Source organism: Pollachius pollachius (genome assembly GCF_949987615.1).
Source record: "Pollachius pollachius genome assembly, chromosome: 11".
Classification (NCBI taxonomy): Eukaryota; Metazoa; Chordata; class Actinopteri; order Gadiformes; family Gadidae; genus Pollachius; species Pollachius pollachius.
Genome location: NC_136944.1, coordinates 14,854,360 through 14,872,172, shown reverse-complemented (window position 1 = coordinate 14,872,172; position 17,813 = coordinate 14,854,360). Strand labels below are relative to the sequence as shown.

The 17,813-nt window shown below is 42.0% G+C and overlaps 3 protein-coding genes across 3 annotated transcripts; 1 reads left to right on the top strand and 2 right to left on the bottom strand.

The window, feature by feature from the left end:
- Positions 1-1,617: 1,617 nt before the first annotated feature.
- On the bottom strand, positions 1,618-3,511 carry psmc3ip (PSMC3 interacting protein). The gene is made up of 8 exons (XM_079745961.1): positions 3,421-3,511; positions 3,126-3,226; positions 2,948-3,037; positions 2,723-2,834; positions 2,349-2,494; positions 2,190-2,243; positions 1,849-1,908; positions 1,618-1,758 (listed from the first exon to the last, which is right to left on the bottom strand). The coding sequence occupies exons 1-8, from the start codon at positions 3,437-3,439 to the stop codon at positions 1,702-1,704; spliced, it is 639 nt and encodes a 212-aa protein (XP_079602087.1). The 5' UTR covers positions 3,440-3,511; the 3' UTR covers positions 1,618-1,701.
- Positions 3,512-5,273: 1,762 nt separating this feature from the next.
- retreg3 (reticulophagy regulator family member 3) lies at positions 5,274-10,696 on the bottom strand. The gene is made up of 9 exons (XM_079747141.1): positions 10,146-10,696; positions 8,470-8,576; positions 8,101-8,131; positions 7,684-7,810; positions 7,477-7,561; positions 6,709-6,846; positions 6,411-6,490; positions 5,914-6,046; positions 5,274-5,798 (listed from the first exon to the last, which is right to left on the bottom strand). The coding sequence occupies exons 1-9, from the start codon at positions 10,391-10,393 to the stop codon at positions 5,284-5,286; spliced, it is 1,464 nt and encodes a 487-aa protein (XP_079603267.1). The 5' UTR covers positions 10,394-10,696; the 3' UTR covers positions 5,274-5,283.
- A 286-nt stretch (positions 10,697-10,982) lies between these two features.
- On the top strand, positions 10,983-17,685 carry tubg1 (tubulin, gamma 1). Its single transcript, XM_079746669.1, has 11 exons — positions 10,983-11,124; positions 11,582-11,694; positions 11,971-12,138; positions 12,264-12,332; positions 13,326-13,405; positions 13,712-13,838; positions 14,922-15,008; positions 15,503-15,652; positions 16,030-16,182; positions 16,290-16,451; positions 16,725-17,685. Exons 1-11 carry the CDS (start codon positions 11,076-11,078, stop codon positions 16,920-16,922), a joined length of 1,356 nt encoding a protein of 451 aa, XP_079602795.1. The 5' UTR covers positions 10,983-11,075; the 3' UTR covers positions 16,923-17,685.
- The last annotated feature ends 128 nt before the right edge of the window (positions 17,686-17,813 follow it).

The window sequence follows — 17,813 nt, the reverse complement described above, 5'->3', positions numbered from 1 at the left end:
ACCTATGAGATTGAAAAATATGAATGGGTTTCAATGGAGAGAAGGTAATTTTTTTCTGGTCCAAGTCTTTATATGCCCTGGATTACACATGTTGTTTGTGGATTTAAATGATAATTTTTCATGTCAAGAGTTTGACCGTTTATTGTGCAATTGTTTAACTGAACAATTGCACAATAAACAGTCAGAAATTATCATTTAAATCCACAAACAACATGTGTAATCCAGGCCATATAAAAACTGGGACCAGAAAATAATTACTTTCTCTCCATTTAAACCCATTCATATTTTTCGATCTCACAGGTCCCATGGGCTCTACCGGAAGGCGTGTGACTTTGCCACTCTATTTACACTTTCCTTAGTTCAGGATGACACATCAAATAGGTTTAGAGGGAAACCGAAGCTTCAAGTTTTTGTTGAAAGCAAGATCTCCCCTCTATTCTCATGTCCATGTGATTGTGCCTAATTTAATTCAACATTATTACATGCATGTCTCAGAGAAATTGATTTTCTGATGACCATGCAGCAGCAATGTCTTCAGATGAATGTTAACGCTGTGCTGGGTGATCCATTGTGCTGAAAATAATTGTTTACTTGATCACTTTTGCCTACAAATACATTATGATTCGTGTCTATGTTTTCAAATTAAACTTCAGCCAGGCTGAAGTATAGTTTTAAGCCAAGACCAGTTTGAAGGTCTGTTATACACTATAATTGTATAAGGCAAATTACTGAAAATGTATTTAAAAATTGTCAACTTGAAATCTATACAGTTGTGTTTTCACTGTTTAGTGTAAGTTTTTTTATTATGATTAGAATCTCGACTTTACCTGCCAACTTGGTGAACTGTTGCCAGATGTTTTGATACAGGTTTTTTTCTACATTCCTAGTTCATTTTCTCAAAAAAGAAATTCAAATAATTTGGAAGCGGTCAGTTTGTTTAATTGTACCTGAGTCAATTTAACTTAATTTATTGTATGGGAAACATAAAAGCCATCTTTTCCGAAAGTTATCACTGCCTTTGTGTAAATGCTTTCACCACCACTGATGTGGGTCGCAAGTGAATGTATTTTAAATCCAGAGATCAAAAGGCAACACTGGGGTTTGAGCATGAGTAATGTATGGCAGTGGATACAATTTCCAAAGTCGTGTCTGCCTCTTATTGACTTAAACCCAATCCATTATTGCCGTAGTATCGCATAGCCTTTTCCGGATTGCCAACCAACTATCTAGGATCAGTAAAATACATCACATGGAGCTGAATCTGGACTAGACCCATAGCTTACACATGTTTTGCTGTTTATTTTAAAACTTTGTGTTTGTATCAGTTTTACTGCACTGGGATCTTATTTTTTTTTAAAGGACACTACCTAAATAGTGAGTACATACCTCAGTTGGTTGCTTCTTTCACACTGAAACTTTGCAATCGGTAAGGATTTTAATGTTTTACTTTAATTAGTTGCCTTTTTGCTCTGTGTCTCTTGAAAAGAATTGTAATCCTATCTAGAGGTTATTTCAAGTGTGCATGTACATGTTTACAAACATTGTATTTTGTATTCTATGTTTATTTTTATTTACAAACTCATTGAAAGGAAATTGTTGACGTATATATAAAATGAATCTCCTTCTCGTACATCTGGATATAATTGTGTCCAGATCTTGTTCTCATGTATATCGGATAAATAAATGAAAAGCATTTCCATCTCAAGTACTCGGTAAAACCACTTTAGAATCTTCATCCGTCTCAACGCCAACTTCCTCCTATAAAATGGGGAATTTCTTGTTTAATATACTCACAGATTTATACTCTATATTCTGATACATGAATCTACTGAACAATTTTAGACTCACTAGAAACTGCTTCTTGCTCTTGGGATATCCTTCCAGAATGGCATCCATCATGTCTGATGCCTATACAAAGAAAGTTTAAAAGCTTTTTAATAAAGGACAATAAATGATTGTGTGCTTGGAGTAGTTTAGATTCAGAAATATTATTTGGGGGGGCAGTTTATGTGAAATCTTTAATCTAATGTGAAAATTTAAATTGTGATAAAGCATATATTCATTATGTAGTCCTTCGTAAACTTGCAGACATTTATAAACTGATGCCGACTAGCCATGGTAGGCTTGCTCAGGGACAATTGAGCCATACACCTTTAATTAAGGCTTTTAGGTATAAGTATATACATTACCAGTCTTTTTCTCTTTTTCCACTCTTTCACATATACATCACGTTGTTTGTAAACCTGGAAGTTAGAAGTAATTCATTGAGTGAATTATAACTATAAGATGTTATTTTTCTGTTTTCTACCAAGTTTGGGTTTGAGGGGCGAGTAATGCTCTCTCCCCACCTTCTCCTTCTCTTCTGGTGGGATATGATTAGTTGCTGATTGGATCTTCTGCAGACGCGCCCGGTAACCAGAACACTCCTCTTTCAGCTCCTTTATCTCTGATGTCAGTTCCTCTGTTGTCAATGAGCCTTGGAGTACTTTCAGTTCTGTAGATAGATTTTTTTTTTTTACAATTACCCCAATAACAATCTAAACCATGTAAGATAAATGAATCCTCTTGGTTATTTGGAGCAGTCTAAACAAATAGTAATCAATGTTTGCTCAAACCATGTTCTCCGACAACAATTTAGAAAGCATGAAATTAAATGAAAAGGAAAAGCACACTTTTTGTTTTTGTGAAATGCAGCATGTAAACAAAATGTACGTGGCATCACCTGCATCCAGCTGCCTGCAGCTCTGATTGATGGACTGCACTTGCGTGCTGAGCTCTGAAATCTGGTTATCCATGGCCTTCAGGTCTGCATCATTCACTTGTGTAAATTGGCTCTGCGGGCGTAGTTTAAGTACAGGGAAGAAAATAAGCACGTAGCCACGAAACCCCGATACAGGATACGTTATGTAAGATATATGTTTAACTTGTTGAATTTTGGCGGACTAACCTGGTCGGCGAAATATATTTTTTGCTTGCCGTATACTTTTTCTTTAATCTTCCCTTCCACGGCCAATTGCTCCATGGCTTTGACTACTGCCTAGGAACAGGAGATCAGACATCGCCGAAACATTAGCGTTGTGAATGCAACTGCTGTCATTGTTTTAGATTCGTATTATTCATCTTACCGTTTTCCCCAGTCCATGCTGTTTTTGTAAATTGGTGAAAACATCTGTTGCACTATAAGGACGGTTCTTTTCATTCAAATATGCAAAAATGATTCCCACGCCTGTAACAAAGAAAGTACTTTATTGAATTTGACAAATTTACGTTGACATATGACTCATGGCACTAACGATAGCAGGTAGCTGGCTAATCATAGCCACACTAGAGCGATAACTTAAATCTCAAATTGTCAATCGTGTTACAAGAATATGTATATCAATGACACATAAATAAGAATTGTATTACATGTTGACTTACTGTTGTCTTTTTTGCTCATTTTGTCATCACTATATCACCACAACTAAACTCAAAACGTTGGAATTCCCCGCGAAGTATGCGTCAAAACAAAATACGTCAACACGCGTCAAATGACGCGTACCGGTATATCGTATGAACTTCCGCCGAGATCAGAACGTGATAAAGATATTGTGATAATAAACTTTATCCAGTTTTTTACCAATCATTACCCTATTTTATATTTAAATAATTATACAAACAAAATCATAGTTGCAAATTTTATTTTTTGTCGAAGAGTTGCACATCAAAAAATATCAAAACCAGTTACAAAGAAGGTCAGCACATGTTTTTAACATTGATCATTGCTCATTACAATTTTATTGAGCAATAATGTGCAACTTTCCACTCTAATCTAACTGCCATATCTTTTGTTCCGCAATGGCCTATTCTGTGTGACAATGGGTGTTCATAATTAGTTTCTATTGTACTGAATTTCCTATCAATATTCTTTTGAAAATAAGAACATAATTGAGCAATTGGGTTTCTTCATGAAATAAGCACATAGAAAAACACGATTGCAAGTATTCCGATTGGTGGATATATTCAATAGGACAACAGCAGTGGCTCGTTTCAGTTTGAATGAAGAGGTACCATTCCCATTGTTAGTTTGATGACATAAAGAATACACAAAATTACTTGTTTGCCTGTCATAAGGTCAGACAGTCCAGCATGAAAATATTTACTGCGCACGTGTGCTCTTTAAGGAGCAGAATTCACTCTTTACAAACTCACACTTATATCAAAAGGCTATCAGACTTAATACAGGGTTGAATGTAAACATAATTCTTCTATGTCAGAAAGATAACAGCATTTTCTGGATTTAATACAGATCCAAGGAGATATTGTTTGTATTGCAGTTAAACCAAAACACTCATCAATGTAACTTTACATTGATCAATCATGTGGTTCAAACTGTAAAAACATTTGTTAAAAAATAAAATAAAACCTCCATCTTGAAATCACAGAAAATCTAAGCAGTACATTTCACCTTGAGGGAAAGATGCATAAAATAAAGACTTATTAAGCATTACTACATAGCATTATCTTCAGTAACTTAACATGTGCAGCCAAATTATTGTCCTGACTACCAGCAAAATAAAATGTATATCTAAAACTATTGAGATTCCTATGAGAAATATTAAGAGTAGAAGTTAAAGGGGGATCTCAATAGTAGCTTATACGAAACACAGATGCTACTTAGATCCAACGTCAAGTTAAACTAAACTTGGTTGCTGTTTTTTTTATATAATTGATCGGTTGTTGTAACTATACAATTGCTTTGTCCTCTCAAGGACTTCTGTTGCCATGCTTACATAACATGATTGACCAAAAAATAATATACAAAATATCGGACTATTTAATATCAGCTAGTAGATCAGTATCAAGCTATCACTTAAAAGGTGCTTGTCGGCACAAACCAAAAGGAATGTCATGTTTGGTCCCATGTTATGCAGCCCTGTGAATTTAGATCTCCTGACGGTCAGCTTATTTTCTATTCAGCCTCATCATTTGCATGTTGAAATGACCATAGTGGACATAGTCTCAATAATGCTGGTTTTTGATGTAATGAGGTTAAGATTTCCTTTACTTCTTTGTTGGATTAACCTATTGCTCAGCCTACAACAAAAATGTACTCACAGGAGGAGTGAAGTAAACACTTAAATACCAAAATATGAGAAAGAGGTTGAAAACAGATAAAAAAATTGTACTTCACAGTGATCAAATGAAGCCACTCAGGAGCATGGCTGCTGGAAAATAAAGTCACCTCTTTCGCACACAGAGACCCCCCCCCCCCCCCCCCCAACACCCACACACACACACACACTACTGTGGTTTTCCCAGCAGATTGGACAAGAAGTTGGAACCCTGGCCGGGATCTCCCCGCCTACTTCCTGTTCCGGACACCGGATCCATCTGGTTCAGTTCGGACTGATCCAGCATCTCAAAGTCTTCCCCGTCCCAGTCCGTGTCCAGCTCCGAGCTTGACTGCTTGCGGTAGCTCCGCTGGGCCCTGGCCCGGGGTGGCCCTTCCCGGGCTCGCTGACCAGCATGGGACCGGGGCTGCAGGGCTCCAGCCAGCGCCGCCTGGATCATATTGCTGGCGAACGCTCCGGCAAGTTCGTCCCTGAGGTTGGCGGCAGAGAGCTCCAGGTCCTCCTGGTCCGAGTCAATATCCGGCAGGGAGGCCCGGTGGCTGGCCAGCTCGGAGAGGCCCAAGCTGGGCAGGCCGATGCTTGTGTCGTCGTCGTCGTCCATCAGGGTGGCGTCCGGGTTGAACGTGGGGAAGTCCTGGAGGTCCTGAGCAAACGATTCCTCCGCGTCGCTGTGTCGGTCGAAATCTGAGCCGGGACAGAGACAAACGAGGGGAAGGCATAAGAGACGACAGGAGGAGTCGCTCCTCAAACACAATGACAATACATTGATCAGACGCTTGTGCTGGGATTAAGTGCTTGCCTTCAGAGCCCTCTGTGAGGGGAGTCTGGCCACGAGATAGATTGAAGGTTCCATTGTCTGTGTAGGACACCTCAGCGTCAGAGTGTTCAGAGTCCGTCAGCGCAAGCTCCCTGGCCACAACAGCATCATCAAACTACATACAGATGATAGAAACAAACAAAAAAAAACAGGTCAACTCAGTTCTACAGTACACTGATTGCATTTACATTTTAGCTTTGCATTTGAAGATATTTTCTCTTGGGTTAATAAGAGATAATATTAATGGATATTACATTAAGAATCTCTGGTGAAATGTACATACGGGATGCAGATTTAGATCAGTTTAGAAAGACTTGGAATCCTTATTAAACTTGCAAGACCCAATGCTTTTGAAAAATATAAATGGACCTTGACATCATCATTAGTATAGTGTCCTATTGATGTGTTAAGAAAGAGTGTGTTTCGTCGATCTAGCAATTGTTAATACTTTTTGGAAAATGTATATTCAGACAACATACTGATGGACAGAAAGCAGCCAACTCTTCCTCGCTGTCACTGGCATCTCCTGAGGCTGCACCGCGGATAGACCTTCTCAGGACTGCCTCCCCCCCCCCCACACACACACACACACACACACACACACACACACACACACAAACACACACACAATACTGTCAAAGCACGACAAAAGTCGAGATCCTAGAAAAACCTTGTTGCACCATATAGGTGATAAACATTTAGTTGTGACTCTGACCAGATGGGTTAACACCTAGCATACACATTGACATCAGTAAGTACATGAGGACTAGTGCTTACACTGATTATCAATAGGCTTTGACATCATGTATCCACGGACGCTGAAGTCCAGCCGCTGCAGGACTGGCTCCAGCCTCACGCTCACATGCTGCAGAAGCCTGTGATAGGCGGCCAGGGGAGCGAGGAGAACACCCATCACTAGAGGGAGGAGACCGCACAGAAACACATTGCATCCAATTAGTGGAAAAAAGCTATCCTCCACTGTACAGATGTTGTTGTTTTTAATTGACATTAGCCAATTGATACTAACAGCTTGTATAGGTGTCCCAAATCATTGCATTTATTGACCTTGTGTTGTAAACCTTGGTAAACACTATATTGCTGTGTTGCATGTTAAGCACTACGTAAATAATGGCTTGACTGATCGATCAATTGTACGGATCCGACCCAACACATCTTGGTACCATATCCTGATAGAAAGGCTGGGACGTGAAACAGTTAAGCTGCACCAGCTGCCTGGGATCGTAAGAGGTGTCACAGCAGAGGGCCTTGGCAGGGTTCTGTCCATGTATCGTCTATGGTCAACACCGGCGGTCACAAGATTAGCGCTCCTTCAGCCATCAGCAAGCAAGCTCCCACCCTTGCCCACGTGTATAATTTATCCCAACTTTAATCACCTCTCAGAGGAGCAGCCCCCCCCAGCATGGAAGAAAGCGCCCTCCCGAGGCTCTGGTTTCAACCCCCATACATTTTTAAACATGGGCAGCCGCCACCAGAGTTTCCATGTCTCTGTGAGCACTCTGTCTCTCTCTTAACTACTGCACCCACCAGCAGAGTAGGCCAGAACCAGTCCAGGAATGTAGCGACCCACCATTGCCATTAGGCCCAGCACTGTGCAGGTCAGCAGGCAAAACTGATGAGTTAAAGCACAAAAGAAAAATGCATACGTTAGCTTCCTAGTGTATCATTTGTTATGTCGAAAGGTTGGTTACAGATACAACGTGATGGAGAGTGAAGCATCAGAGAGGTTTATACCTTGCCAGGATTGAGAAGTTTGTACTGGGCCATGCTGGCTGTGCAGGCTGCTCCACTGACCCAGGCCTCTGCGATGTGGTGGCACAGTTCAGGCACACTCAGAAGCCCAGGCTGCACCAGGCCCCAGCTTTAAGAGACGGGCAGTAATGCCAACATGACCCACTTTTCATTTTCATTTAGGCTCAGATGGCCCCTTGGAATTGCATCCGACATACAAATATACAGGCTCATTGAATGTTGGACATACTGATAAATGAAGAAGATAACTGTTTACTGTCCACATTCACATGAAAAAGCACTACAAAGGACTTTTTCTAATCAATTTTGCGATTAATGTTAGCAATAATGGTTCATCAATTATTATGAATACTATGTGGGGGTAATATTGAAAACACCAATGCAGGAATAGCGACATACCTTTCATTTTCCATCTCATCCATTTTTCTCACTGCGGAAGTAACAAGAACCACAAATACATTAAAGCTAAAAAATGAACATGCCTAAAATCCCTCAAGCTAGGTTTCTTTTTCTTGAGAGATAAAATGCTTTTTGAGATGGCACGTTTTATTTGAGTTAAGCTTGCAACCTGAATATGGTAAGTATTGAGAGTAATTATTGAATTGGTGGCAAGTTAAACATCTCTGAGCTGACTGACACCTTATATAACATGCATTGCAGCAATTAGTGAACGAATTATAACAAGTCACAAATAGCAAATCCATGTTTCTCCCATGTTATATTTAAAGCACAGAAGCTTGAGAACACAAAGGGAAGCAATTTTTGCACCTTTGATCAACGGCCATATTTTGTTCTTCCAGGTATCCAGGCAGACAAACACTGCCGTGCCAGAAGCCAGCAGGAAAAGCAGACGCAAGGAGGTCAGGGCAAAGAACCTGAGGGTTGAAGAGCAAACCTAACGTTAATGTGGAGTACTCCAAGTACCTCTGGGGCCAGTTGTCAGAGACTACATGAAGTGTTTGTTAGAGTGTATCTTACAAGTACAATAAGCTTAGTTTGAAATAAAATGTGGGAAATACATTTCATTTCATTGTGCAAAAGGGATATCAGCATGCTAACCTGCTATCTGTTAGCCGGTGACAGGATATATATGAAGGGGTTATCACATGCAGAATAAGTGGATTTAGATTTAGAGGGGGTAGATTGAAACATGTTTAACATGCCAATGACCTGATGGAGAACGTACATGTTTCCATTGGTTCAAGAAGTCACAAAAAAGTTTATCTAGAGAATGGAATTTCACGAGGATTCATGTGTATAGCCTCCGGTTTAAAATGAGCCACTTAGTCACATGATGGAATCCTGAATCATCTCAAGCAGGTCATTGACCTGTAAGCAATTCGGCAGATTGTGTACAAATCTAGTACATATGCTTTTGCTTTACACGATTACAGATACATATCTTTATAAAGCTGTATCCTAGTATTATTCATGTTGGAATGCAATATTAGAACAACTGCACTAACTAAGAGTTGCTCTACTTAAGATCACATGGCTTCACAGGTTATCCAGTGCAACAAACAACCTGGCATGGTCCTTTCCTTTCAATTGTTGTGTTAATAAGATTAGGCTACCTGGTTAAATAATTTATTGGCATAAGCAGACCAATTAGCCCTTGGCAAGGGAGTGCATATTTGGGGCTGTGCGGTAGAAATTTTGGGGTAGCATAATACAATCCAAGCATACACAATGAAGGCAGTTTCATTATGTTACCACGGTCACAAACCCTTGAATTCCAGCTAGGATTTGAATTGTACAATTCTCTTTCCTCTCCATTATCTGTCACTCCATATTAGTCTGGGTTACTCTGAATGTCTTTAACTCTAACTAGTGAAATATCTGTCTAATGGGGGCAGTGGCCACTGATTTGTGTAACACAAGAATACAATTTATATTGTTGGCTCTCCTTGATGAACATATTTCACCATCTGATATTCAGAATATTCTGGCTGTACATGCACTTTGTAAACACCATTTTTAAATGTGCTAGATAAATAAATAAAACTAGTATTTATATCCTTATTGTTACAAGGGCACATGTTTTGGATGTTTGATGCCTACTTCATGTGGAACCTAATTGAAAAATGATTCACACCAGACAACAATCATGAGACGACACCCATGTCAACAGCAAAATTGCCAAATGTAGCACTGCGACAGGACTGATTATTATACATTAGCTAGGTTGCACCTTTGATGTTTACAAATAGGTACATCAGTCTCTTTTTCATCTATAAATAGCAATACCAACTGAACCATCTGCCTTGTCATGGTTGAGATGTGTCAACTGTTTCGGTAACGAATCTGTGGCAGTTTTTTGCCGCTTGGAATCGAAACTCAAAACACAAGAAGTTTTGAGTTTCAATTTTAATAAGCATCTGAATCAAAGAAACAGCTTTAACATCAAACGACGTTCAAGTTCATGTGCTGTTGATACAACTTACCAGAACACCACGTTGACCACCGTGTATACAAGCACACACTGGAAAGGTCTTTCCCAGATTAAGACCGACTGTAGGTAGGTCAAAACAGGCTCATAGGTTCCCAATGCCCTCTGAAGATAGACTTTGACAGCCCGCACCTGGCTATCCCTTTCAATGGAGTGCGGTCGAGAACGCAGGTTAACCCCTGAACCCTGTTTGTCGACAACATCGTCGTTGGTTGCGTCTACCACTGCCCCAATGTTAGCCATCTTTGTCACGTATATTAGTCCAATGATCCTAAAACAATCTTGTATTGTACAAAGCAGATACCCGCTCGGCGGCAGCACAGCAACTCGGAACAGCTGAGCTAACCTAGCTGAAAAGATCGGCTAAAGTTAGCAAAGATGCAGACGTTTGAGAGCTCATGAGACTAGCCAACGCATTGAATTCACTGTATGCATAACCATAGGCTCGTTGGTTAAGTCATACGTAGACATATCATCATTATATTACAAGAGTACACGCCACGTACTATCTGACATTTTGTACAAAATATAGCGCAACTACCTCTGAGTTCAATATTATTAAATGGCGTAACCTGTTTTTCTTTTTTTGCCCAGCATCATGGACTGGTTGATGCAAACACGTGTCAGAGCTGTTTTAACCAATCAGATTCTCCATGGCCTATGCATTCGCCCTTCAGTGGGAGCGTCCCGTGACGCATTGTACGCCGCGTTTTGACCCAGCCACGCTGTTGGTTAACCCGTTCCTTTTGCGATGTTTCGTTTGCGAGGCTAACTGGAACGCGCCCCTGCCGTTCATGCGCAGTACTGGTCTTTACCAAGCGGGAAGACGAAACGGGGCTGTTGGTCTCTGCTATTGGTGTTGAAAACTGCCTTTTCTTCTGTTCTTTTAGCTAGCCAGCCGGCTGGAGAATCAACAGAGGAAAACATGCCGCGGGAAATCATCACTCTGCAGCTAGGACAATGTGGAAATCAAAGTATGTTTTAATTGAAACAAGCTTTAGGGCGTTATTGTTGTTAGCCACTGTATTGTTAGCCTGCTGAGTTGCGCAGAGGCTCTAACTTGACTAACGTTACAATGATCATCTTTAATGGCTACGGCAGCTATTAGGTAGTGTAATCGGTTATAAGTTATAACATATCGGTACCCTATGCTTGGTTGTCAACCCAAACCTCGCCTGGCTTAGCTAGTTGCTGGCTTGGTAGTTTCGAATAACATGTGATGCTAGATGTTGGTCCACACTAGAGACCGTGGATATTGTGTGACCTACGTGTGGTATTTTATTATTGATATTTCACCGGGATCCTTTTTCATATTCCTATTTCATATTGCTTTTTTTCTTCGTCGTTAACGTTAAACTAACATAGTTTGGATTAGCTGAAGATATTATTGATATTATATTATACAATAATATCCTCTTTTGCATTATATAGTTGGTTTCGAGTTCTGGAAGCAGCTTTGTGCCGAACATGGTATCAGTCCAGAAGGGATCGTGGAGGAGTTTGCCACTGAAGGCACCGACCGAAAGGATGTCTTCTTCTATCAGGTAGGCCAAGCATCCTGATATTTTACAGTGCATCTAATATGGTCTTTGAGGAACAAAAGTGCGTTACCAAAATGCTTGTCATTGACCTGGGCCGGTTGCTTATCTTGCATTCAATTAAATAAAGTATTTGCTGCAAGGGATGCTATTAAATAGTAGTCAGCGCATGACTCGCCTGCCTTCTCCAAAAGTGCAGCTCAAGCCTGTGCCACTAGATGGAGCAAATGTCGCGTGCATCCATTTCACTTAACGCATCGAGCGGTCCTTGTTACCCCACAGGCCGACGACGAACACTACATACCACGTGCTGTCCTGTTGGATTTGGAGCCCAGAGTGATCCATTCCATTCTGAACTCTCCCTACGCCAACCTGTACAACCCAGAGAACATCTACCTGTCCGAGCATGGAGGGGGAGCTGGGAACAACTGGGCTAGTGGATATTCCCAGGTAACACCTAGACAATGACAAGATGCCTAGTGGGCTTCCCTGAACCCATCATTCCGAAATCGAAAGAAAATGTATTTTGTTATTTTGTGTGTTCATTTGTCTTTTTTTTTTTAAATGTTTCTTAGGGTGAAAAAATCCACGAAGACATCTTTGATATTATTGACCGAGAGGCGGATGGCAGTGACAGTTTGGAGGTGAGTTCCAATGACTCTTATGGTCTCTTTCGCCTAGTAACGGTATAACGACCTGGGTATGTGGAGTGGCGTAAATTGTATTATCGTAGCATAGCAGCATCATTAATAAGTTATATGTTGGTTTATCAATAACTAAAAAAACAGCTAGCTAGAGTTCAGAAGCAGGAATTGGCTACCACGGTTACTCTGTCATTAAGTTGCCTAAACATCATCCTGGAATAAATATCTTGGTTAGAAAGCATCTTCTCACTTCAAACATCCCTTTACCATCATCCAAGGAGTCACGCAGATTCTCCTTGTGGATTGTCTGTGAAATGTGAAAATGAGTCCACCATTCTCTTCACTACTTTCTATTAGGTCCTATCCTCCTGCAAACCTTAAGCAGAATGCATGTGTTCTTGCGGATAGACTGAACCACCTTTATAGTGCACCTACGCAGAACCCCCTTCCTGTCCACGTTTGCCTTCTTCAACCCACTGAAGCCCCAGCAGTCACCCTTGGTAGCACTATTCTTAGACTGGGTTTGAAGCTCTCTTCTACTTCTGCCAGCCAGCAGCCACCCATAAAACAACACTCCGGCTTCCCCTTTGAGCGAGCCGCACGTTCTTGTGTGTGTGTGTGTGTGTGTGTGTGTGTGTGTGTGTGTGTGTGTGTGTGTGTGTGCGTGTGCGTGTGCGTGTGAGAGAGAGAAAGGTAGGCAGGCAGGTTGAGTGTGAGAGAGAGAGAGAGAGGCAGTGTGTGAGAAGTGTGTGTGCTGGCAGGGTGTGGTGTGTGGGAGGGCTGGTGATAATAGCCGGTCGCCTGCAGAAGGCAGGTATTACTGGGCCCTCCCGGGTGGGAGAGGGAGGCTGTTTGTAAGGTGGGGCCCTCACGCCCATTTATTCAACCGCCTAGGAAGGGGGGCAATTTGACACCCACACACGACGCATATAGCCGCCTGTACGTTTTTAACCCACAAACAGAAGAGGATAAAGACGCCGTTTGTGCTTTCAGGGGTTTGTCCTGTGCCACTCGATTGCTGGAGGAACCGGTTCGGGCCTAGGATCCTATCTACTTGAGAAGCTCAACGACAGGTCGGCAGATATGCACACACCATAGTGTTTGTCTTGATATCTAAAAATAATAAAAAAGAACTACACTAGAATGCATTAAACAATGAGTAAAAACGTACACAAAGTTTTTAACTACAGTTGTTACTACTGTTATTTAAAGCTATATATTTTTTAAGCCCTTCATTTCCCTTGTTGTGTAGTTTCCTGTGATATGCACTTTGAATTGCAGTCCCCAAACTGCTCTACTCTTCTTTAAATAAAGTATTAATTCGAATGATTTGATCTATTCATATTCACTTGAACCGTTCCCCTGTGACCCATCCTCAGGTACCCCAAGAAACTGGTGCAGACGTACTCTGTGTTCCCCAACCAGGATGAGATGAGTGATGTGGTGGTCCAGCCCTACAACTCCCTTCTTACCCTGAAGAGGCTCACGCAGAACGCAGACTGCGTGGTACGCAAGCAACACATTGTTGCACTTACTTTGTGTGTGTGTGTGTCTCCCTCTCTTCTTGCGAAAGGGTTCAGTGAAGTTTCCTAGTAGAATCACGCCGTGATGTTACACGGAAAAGGATGATGATGCTCCTGTGGTAATTCGATTAAAGCTACAGCGAGAGAAGGAGAAGTTCACAGTGGTATTAACCTCAGAGTTGCTTTACTGCCTGGAGATAGTTGAGTTGTATATCGATATATGTATATGTTATTTTGAATTACAAAGTTCAAAAGGTCAATCAAAGAGATAAGTAACAGGCTACCTTCCTGGTTCAAGAAGAGTTCAAATAGTAGTCTGGTAGTGCTTGATAACTTTGCCATCAGTGGCTATGCTTGTCATCGATGTCAACGCTATTAATATTTAAACGGTTCCACAATTACGTTGAAACCTTTTTCCTTTTTGCATTTTTACAAAAAAAAGTGAAGATCTATCAATATCCATATTTAATGATGTATATGGAGCAATGTGTCAAGTTTGGGTCTGGTAAAATAGATGCAGCAAAAAAATCATAATTTTCAGTAAAATGTGTTAAAAAACATTTGCTCTTTAATTTCCTCCAAAAGAGGGTATGTAAGGTTTGTCCGAATTTACAAGCAAAGCCCTAGTGTTGTGGCATTGCCTACTTTTGATTAAATCTCAATTTTGTTTAATTTTTGTGCTGATTGTGTTACAAAACGACGCTCAGACTCTAATAATGTTTCCTCTCTAATACCTACTTCCTCCAGGGCCCCCTCACAGGGCCCTCATGTTGATTCAATTAGCCAGGAAGCTAATAGAATTTGCCCCAAAGAATCGGTGCCCCTGTGGGCCCGCCGTACAGTGTGCCTCTTGTGTTTGTTTCTGGCCCCAAACAACAGGCCCACAGTGTAGCCACTGAAGAGCTTCTCTTCAGTGCCTTCATTGCTTTAAAATACCCTCCTCTCCCTCCTTTATTTTTGCACTGGTTCTTCAACGCCACATGGCCATTTTCCCCTATTTTACACTGCTAAATGGCATTCCATCTCCTTGAATTCTCGTGGAATGTTTGCTGTGTTTGTCACTCAGGTGGTGCTGGATAACACAGCCCTCAACCGCATTGCCACCGACAGGCTACACATCCAGAACCCCTCCTTCTCCCAGATCAACCAGCTGGTGAGTGTTGGCCCAAGGCACGCCTACAGACACAGACGCACCTGAAGTCCGCCAAACCGCCTTGCACGTGACAAGAATGACTGGAGGTGTCTTTTCTTTCTTCCTCAAACTAGTTTGGCCGGTCCCTTGTCAGACGGAATCGTGTGTATGTGTGTGTGTGTGTGTGTGTGTGTGTGTGGCAATGCAGACATGCATACTTTGAAATTCACTTACAAATTCACTTACACCACATTTTCTCTACAGTTCGTTTTAGCTCCAAATTAGATTTTCAGCCTTTTTTTTTTTTTCTCCCCAGACCAAATTGATTATGCAAGAACAAATCTATGCTTGGGCCTGAGGTGGATAGGATTTTATCCTTTAGACATTATGTTGTTGAGACTGTTTTCTGATGGCTACAGTGAAGAACTGGTGTTCTTTTGTTCTTTCAATGTAGCTCCCAGCTAAAGTCGTCACACTCAATCAAGCTGTTCCTAACGTAACGTTGTCACTCACAGGTCTCCACCATCATGTCCGCCAGCACCACCACCCTGCGTTACCCGGGTTACATGAACAACGACCTGATTGGCCTGATCGCCTCACTCATCCCCACGCCGCGACTCCACTTCCTGATGACGGGCTACACACCCCTCACTACTGACCAATCGGTTAGTACTGTTTTGTGGGCGTCACTCAAAGTAGCCACAGCAGTGATTAGGTTATTGGTTACCACCAGTGATATTAAAATTGGTTGAATCCTAAGTAACAGTGGTGTTGCGTATGGGCTAGGGAGGTAGACATCCATCCAAAGGATACAGGGTTTTTTTCTCCCAAGACCGCAGCCCACCTGTAGGCATCCTTGATCTCTAACTCGGTCCCTGCTCATTTTCATGTATCTGTATTCACTGCAAGTCACTTTGTCTGATAAAAATATCCTCAAAATGGCCAAATAGCAGCAATGGTGAACAACTTGAGCCGATTGCGAGCAGAGCATTCCAGTCCAGTCGGTTGTGTGACCGTCTTCCCCTTCCTCCCTCTGACCCAGGTGGCCAGCGTGAGGAAGACCACGGTGCTGGACGTCATGCGGAGGCTACTGCAGCCCAAGAACGTCATGGTGTCCACGGGGAGGGACCGGCAGACCAACCACTGCTACATCGCCATCCTCAACATCATCCAGGGAGAGGTGGACCCCACCCAGGTGTGTGTTCCTTTTGCTCCGTCATGTCGGGGGGGGGGGGGGTTCCACTCCCGTCTGTGAACAGGAGGGAAACCCATGGACGGTGTTTGTTTTTATGGTGTCTTCAGGTGCACAAGAGTCTGCAGAGGATCCGCGAGCGCAAGCTGGCCAACTTCATCCCCTGGGGCCCGGCCAGCATCCAGGTGGCCCTGTCCAGGAAATCTCCCTACTTGCCCTCCGCCCACCGTGTCAGCGGCCTCATGATGGCCAATCACACCAGCATCTCCTCTGTAAGTCGCCTCCCACAAAAGGGGGATCTCTATTGTGATTGGTCAGCTTGTTCTTTTCTTCTAGGGGGTTTACATAGTATTTTCTTCATTATCTTTCTAGTAAGGTAATTTAAGTGTTGACTCTTGAGTAAATACTCCAATGCTGAGGCCGACTAACTAATGAGGTTAATCCACTTGAATTTAGCAGTAATAAACATGACATTTAATTGTTTGAGCAGACGCTTTTATCCAATCAAAGCAGCCATTTTAACGATCCGCCCGCTTGCCTTGCAGCTGTTTGAGCGGACGTGCCGGCAGTACGACAAGTTGCGGAAACGGGAGGCCTTCCTGGAGCAGTTCCGTAAAGAAGACATTTTCAAGGATAACTTTGACGAATTGGACAACTCTCGCGAGGTTGTCCAGCAGCTGATCGATGAATACAGTGCAGCCACCAAACCAGACTACATATCCTGGGGAACACAGGAGCAGTGAGAGCGCCTGTGCTCAAGTTCTCATCTAGTTACCCCAACACCAGTTTCTTCCACCCTCCCCCAGGATCCTGTATTTACCAAGACTAGGGTTTTCAAAACCAAGTCAGTCTCGCCTTCCAGATACAACGGCACCTACGCTTTCCAATTGCACAAACACCAGCCATCTCATCTCCATAGGTTTTCCATTGCATGGCGTGTATCTGGACATTCAAATGCTTATCAATAGATCGAATGGTCAAAACTAAGCCCGATATACTCCCCAAAAGCAACCTTGCCATTAGTGTAGTCAGGGGATCGATTCCTCTGCATTGATTCTTGTTTACTTCTGAACGTATCTGTGTCAGTATTCAATCCCTGTGGTTGTGAAACTGCACATTTGCCACCCTTTCAAAACCTAGACAGTAATTCGCCACCTTGTTGTGGAATTAGATATTGCTTTGTGTCACTGATCATCACATTTCGTAATCCTCAGGTTTCGTTATGCCATCCACAGAATGTATGACACGATGGTTGATCACATTTCCTGGAAGGGTCCACACTCACAAAAGCCTTTTGAAAAATATTCAGATGCTCAACGGAATTTTCATTCAATGTAACTATAATGCTGATGAATTGGTTAAATTGCAATGACACTCAAACAGAGACTGTACAAAAGTCTGATCTTTGTTTTTCATCGTGCCTGTATCTAAATATGACTGAAAAGAGTCACCAGTCAGCTCTAAGGTCATCAAAATGTACATACCATGTTGCTTTGCCTGTGGGACCTGTGTGAAATATACTTAAAAGTTGTTTTTTTACTAAATAGTTTGGGTTTTATCTGTTAGAGGGTTACATGCTCGGATCAGCCAGCAGTTTTCTTTAATCCCAGTTGTGAAATATCAACCTAGAGTGG